The 6,000-nt window shown below is 45.5% G+C and overlaps 1 protein-coding gene across 5 annotated transcripts in view; it reads left to right on the forward strand.

The window, feature by feature from the left end:
- myocd (myocardin) overlaps positions 1-1,661 on the forward strand; it is a 123,625-nt gene extending 121,964 nt beyond the window's left edge. For 4 of the 5 annotated variants that reach the window (XM_078788887.1, XM_058061386.2, XM_058061388.2 and 1 more), the window contains 2 exons: positions 74-131; positions 759-1,661. In XM_078788887.1, coding sequence (XP_078645013.1) covers positions 74-131; positions 759-1,264 — 564 coding nt within the window. In that variant the 3' untranslated portion in view covers positions 1,265-1,661. The remainder of the gene's footprint in view (positions 1-73; positions 132-758) is intronic. The other variant, XM_078788888.1, reaches the window with a different exon arrangement.
- Positions 1,662-6,000: the final 4,339 nt, after the last annotated feature.

The following is a 6,000-nucleotide window of genomic DNA, read 5'->3' on the forward strand; positions in this document are numbered from 1 at the left end:
AGACAGAACAACAAGATATTCTTTTCTTTTGGATGTATTTATATGATTTAAAGCCAATGTGTCGTTCTTACAGCAGCTGACCAGAAGTCAGCAGATGGATGAACTTCTGGATGTTCTCATAGAGAGTGGAGGTGAGATATAATAAACCCATACTTGTTTGATCTAATTGTATGCACAGCGTATAACTTGATTCTAAACTTGGTCGCCCGCCCTTCTGGCACCCTATCATGGCGGACTTTTAGCTCCATGCCATACTTCGCTCAGTTTCTAAGTCTGCAGTACTTGGTACGAACACCAATAAAGTGCTATTGGTGGACCCAGTATTAGTCCATACTGTAAGTATCGGCAGACAAGTATTAAGATGGTGTATTATTAGTCCTACATACTGTATGTACTGTAGTATATTCCACACTGGTCACTAGTGTTACCGTAACTTGCACTGTATGATGTCAGCCGGGGATGCAGAGTGAAAAAACTTCTCCCATTCCATGTGGAAGTGGTCCCCACTCACTTTGATAGCCTTACGTTTGGAGTAAATAAAATGGAGTTTGGAGTAAATAAAACTTGCTATGCTTAAGTTTCTTGCGTCCCTGCAGAGATCCTGTCGCTTGCATGTTAGAGTTGCACGACTAAGCTAGTGTCAACCAAGCTAGCAGTGTCTATTGTTTTACAGATGCACATGAATATCACAGCATCCATCTTTTTTCTTAACGCCATGCCATTGAAGAGGTCCTCTATAACCAAAGTCTTCTTCCCAGGGTACCCCAGCCTCCTTGTCCCGAGGTTCCACCGTCACTATGAGCACCAGGCACCCCCGCAGCTTCATTATGACCACCTAGAGACTCTGCTGGGTCCAGTAAGCCGGGGAGCGGAAGGAGCCTCTCTCAAGATGGCCACCGAGGACGGACAGCGAGATGATGAAGGGAACAGAGACAGCGAAGTGTACAGCGGCCCCCACGACCACCAACGTCACCCTCACCATCCCCAGCAGGACAAAGTCGGGACCAACAGGGACCTGGTGGACACGTCCCTCTCGCCGCTTAACAAGGTGTCCGCCGTCCCCGAAGTGCAGGGGATGGTTAGCATGGCGTTCAGTGAGACGCCGTGGGAGACCATGGAGTGGCTGGACCTCACGCCGCCGACCTCCACCACGGCCTTCAATGTTCCAACGGCAAGCATGCCCAGCATCTTCAACACGGAGTTCCTGGATGTCAGCGACATGAACTTGAACTCTGCTATGGACCTTCACCTGGAGCACTGGTGAACGCTGACACGTTGGCTTGCTAGCAAACCAAAGCTAATACACCAAGCTTTTCTATCCCAAGCAACCCGCTCTGCTGGACCCCAGCTGGACCCCAGGATCCGTGTAGAAGTCCTGGGGGACAACGAGTCAATGGAAGGCTGTCATTCAACCATTTGAAGTCAAAGCATTGTCCCGGGACGGGTTACCCGAATAACAACCACGTCTCAGAAGAAGGTCAAATAGCCCGAAATCTTCATTCATCACTTCTTTCATCCATGGACAAACATCACAACCTGCTTAGGCCTTCTGGAAGGCCTCATTGGATTGACAATGACTGACAATGGATATGATGAACTAACCACACTAACCTACCAGAGTATTTGGGCCACTCCGGAAAACAAACATCAGCTTCCACAACAAAACCAGAATAAAGCGGTACTACTAGGGTGATAAAGCGGTAATACTAGGGGGAATAAAGCAGTAATACTCGGAGGATAAAGCGGTAATACTAGGGGGATAAAGCGGTAATACTAGGGGGAATAAAGCGGTAATACTAGGGGCAATAAAGCAGTAATACTGGAGGAATAAAGCAGTAATACTCGGAGGATAAAGCGGTAATACTAGGGGGATAAAGCGGTAATACTAGGGGGATAAAGCGGCAATACTCGAGGGATAAAGCGGTAATACTAGGGGGATAAAGCGGTAATACTAGGGGAATAAAGCGGTAATACTCGGGGGATAAAGCGGCAATACTCAAGGGATAAAGCGGCAATACTAGGGGGATAAAGCGGTAATACTAGGGGAATAAAGCGGTAATACTAGGGGGATAAAGCGATAATATTAGGGGGATAAAGCGATAATACTAGGGGAATAAAGTTCACGTCATCTCAGACCAGAAAAGGGGGGAGTTATGTGACCTTTGGCCTTGGCGAATATTACAGTTTTTATTACAGTTTTGTTCTCTAAATGTACGACTTTACTTGGAAATTTGACTTTATTCTCCTTAGTTTTACCGCTTTAGTTAATGATCCTACATTTATGGCTTTTTCTTGCAGTTGGGAGTTTATTCTGGTGTAAAAGTTTATTTTACAATTGACGTTTTTTCTTGTACATTTATGACTTTTTTTTCTCGCAAATTTATGACTTATTCTTGTAAATGTACAACTTGTTTTCTCAAAAAAGGTACAAGTTTATTCTCATACATTTACAACTTTGTTCTTGTCGATTTACAAGTTTATTCGCCTAAATTATTCCTGTCAATTTGTACAGATTTTTTTCTTGTGAGAATCTGACATGATGTTTTGGATGGCCCTAATAGTGGCTGGTAGGAGGCCAGGTTCTCCTGCGTATTAAAGCCAAACCCTTGGAGCTTGAGCAAATAGGAAAGGAGCGTCTATCAGCCATGGTTTGACTTTAAGCAGAGGATGAAGTACTTTCTGGGCAATACACCAAAAGCTAAAGCTAAATAAAAGAGTGAATATTGTGCCGTCTGCGTGACTGGAAAAGGAAGGTGTACATAGAGTAGATGCATGCCGTGTGTCCCGCCTACGTGTGCACTGGGGGGAACAAACCTTAAGGTCAAGATGAGTTCATTTTGGAATGTCGATAGAATATGAAGGAACGTCACTGTGCACCTGCTTAGGCCTTCTGGAAGGCCTCATTGGATTGACAATGACTGACAATGGATATGATGAACTAACCACACTAACCTACCAGAGTATTTGGGCCACTCCGGAAAACAAACATCAGCTTCCACAACAAAACCTACCACTTTAAAAATGTGGTACTTTTACCAGAATAAAGCGGTAATACTAGGGGGATAAAGCGGTAATGCTAGGGGGGATAAAGCAGTAATACTAAGGGGGATAAAGCGGTAATACTCGGGGGATAAAGCGGTAATACTCGGGCGATAAAGCGGTAATACTCGGGCGATAAAGCGGTACTACTAGGGGATTAAAGCGGTACTAATAGGGGAATAAAGCGGTAATGCTAGGGTGATAAAGTGGTAATACTAGGGGCAATAAAGCAGTAATACTCGGGGGATAAAGCGGTACTACTAGGGGGATAAAGCGGAAATACTAGGGGGATAAAGCGGTAATACTCGGGCGATAAAGCGGTACTACTAGGGGGATAAAGCGGTAATACTAGGGGGATAAAGCGGAAATACTAGGGGGATAAAGCGGTAATACTCGAGCGATAAAGCGGTACTACTAGGGGGATAAAGCGGTAATACTAGGGGGATAAAGCGGTAATACTAGGGGGATAAAGCGGTAATACTAGGGGAATAAAGCGGTAATGCTAGGGTGATAAAGCGGTAATACTAGGGACAATAAAGCGGTAATACTGGAGGAATAAAGCGGTAATACTCGGGGGATAAAGCGGTAATACTCGGGCGATAAAGCGTAGGGGGATAAAGCGGTAATACTAGGGGAATAAAGCGGTAATGCTAGGGTGATAAAGCGGTAATACTAGGGACAATAAAGCGGTAATACTCGAGGAATAAAGCGGTAATACTCGGGGGATAAAGCGGTAATACTCGGGGGATAAAGCGGTAATACTCGGGGGATAAAGCGGTAATACTCGGGCGATAAAGCGGTACTACTAGGGGGATAAAGCGGTAATGCTAGGGTGATAAAGCGGTACTACTAGGGGAATAAAGCGGTACTACTAGGGGGATAAAGCAGTACTACTAGGGGGATAAAGCGGTAATGCTAGGGTGATAAAGTGGTAATACTAGGGACAATAAAGCGGTAATACTGGAGGAATAAAGCGGTAATACTCGGGGGATAAAGCGGTAATACTCGGGGGATAAAGGGGTAATACTCGGGGGATAAAGCGGTAATATGAATATAGTCGATAGAATATGAAGGAACGTCACTGTGCACCTTTGGCCTTAACCCATGCAGTATGTCACACCACGCTTTGGCCTTCTAGAATGTGCCTGTAGAAATAGCTCGGCGTTCTTTTGACGGAGCTTTTTTTATCACTGCTTTCTGTTCTTTCGAATATTTAACCGAGAGTGGCATTATTCCGAATAATGCCTTTGAAGCTTTCCATTGGCTGAAATTGTAAATGACCTACTTATGACCAAAATCAGATCATCTGCATCATGTCCACTATTCCATCCATGCATATTTTCCCAACTGTATATATTTATGTCATCTCTATTTTTCTAAATACTTTTGTCCTAAAAAAAAAACAAAGCCAGCTGTTATATCTCCAGGCCGAGTCCATGTATTTATTCCTGTTTGTACTGTTTGATGTATTTATAGCGACATTCCTTTCTATAGTTAGCGGTCCAGGCTTCTTATGGACTGAAAAGGAAAGTCCGGTGCTGCAAAATGAGCACAGACGTCATGCAAAGTGAAATAACCACTTTGGAATGAAAGCTGGGGCCTTCATAAAATGTCCAGTACTAGCACTTGTCAATAATAAATGGAAGAATGATGGAGAATATGGACGCCACGTGTCTTTGTGCTACTCGCCTGGCTGCCGCCACACGCTTGCACCACGTTGTCCTGGGCTCACCGGTCCCATCAGCCATGTTTCTTGTGCGTCATCTATAGGATTCCATGTGGGGTAAAGTCAAGCGAAGCCATTTGATGCCGTGAACAAGGAAATACACGCAGCCATTTTTGCTTAGCACACAAAGGATCTTGCTAGGACGACGGCACCTAAAGCACCCACTCATCAGGTCCTTAAAGTGGACCTCTTACATGGAGTTACAATGTTGCATTCTCCTGCTAAACCATGACAAAGTTTCACATAATCACCTTTGCATATTATATATCTCTGTGATGTCACAGTGAGCCCGACTTCCTCATATGGGCGTGTCTGGGAATAAGCTGTGTGTGACCAATCACAGCGCAGTGGGCGTGCCTAGAGACTGTGGCTTAGGGTTAGGGTTAGGAAACAGGGTATTTTGGGAGTCCAAGGAAATCCAGCTGGAATAGGTGCAGACTGTGGAAGATCTAGAAGGCTTTGTGTGCGGCTTACGGTGTGAAGCCGCTCTATAGAAGTCCACAACTCAATACAAAGGTCATAGGTCCCCTTTAAGAACTGCAAGGAGAGAGGTTCAGTTGTTGTTTGGTCTTGAGACAGTGCCACAGAGGAAAAGACAGGAAGCAGAACTGGACGTAGCAGAGATGAGGATGCTGAGGTTCTCATTGGGAGTGACCGGGATGGATAGGATCAGGAAGAAGTACAGAGGGACATTACATGTTAAAGGCCATGGAGATAAGGCCTTGGAGAAGTCAAAGAGGCCAGACTGAGATGGTTGAGACATGTCTGCTGCCAGGTAGGAGGCGTAGAGGAAGACCAAAGAGGAGGACATGGGGGTAGTTGGTGTGAGAGAGACAGATGCAGAAGACAGGGTTGGATGGAAGAGATTGGTTTGCTGTGGCGACCAATGAACACAGACAAGCCCAAAGAGAAAGAAGAAGGAGAGGTTCAGTTGTTGTGAAGAGGTTTTCAAGCCGCCCGAGAAGGTCCAGCTTTACTGCCTCTGAAAGGTGATCCAGTAGCGGGCAGGGGGCACCAACCGTGCAGTGGGAGCACAGTCGTGGATAAAGACCTGCACCAAAGCCATCTCACAGAGCAACTTCTCTCAACTTTTAGTGCCGAAGGTGAAAACACTGAAAGCAGCCAACTGTGTGAAAAGCATGAAAACCTTGGTGGGTGGGGCCAGGACTTCATGAGGAAACATGAACTTCTAAGTCAACCCTAGCAGTCCAACCCTGAGAACACAAAAACCTGGG

This window comes from Doryrhamphus excisus, linkage group LG2 (assembly GCF_037039965.1).
Source record: "Doryrhamphus excisus strain RoL-2023G ecotype Guam linkage group LG2, RoL_Dexc_Guam_v1.1, whole genome shotgun sequence".
NCBI lineage: Eukaryota > Metazoa > Chordata > Actinopteri > Syngnathiformes > Syngnathidae > Doryrhamphus > Doryrhamphus excisus.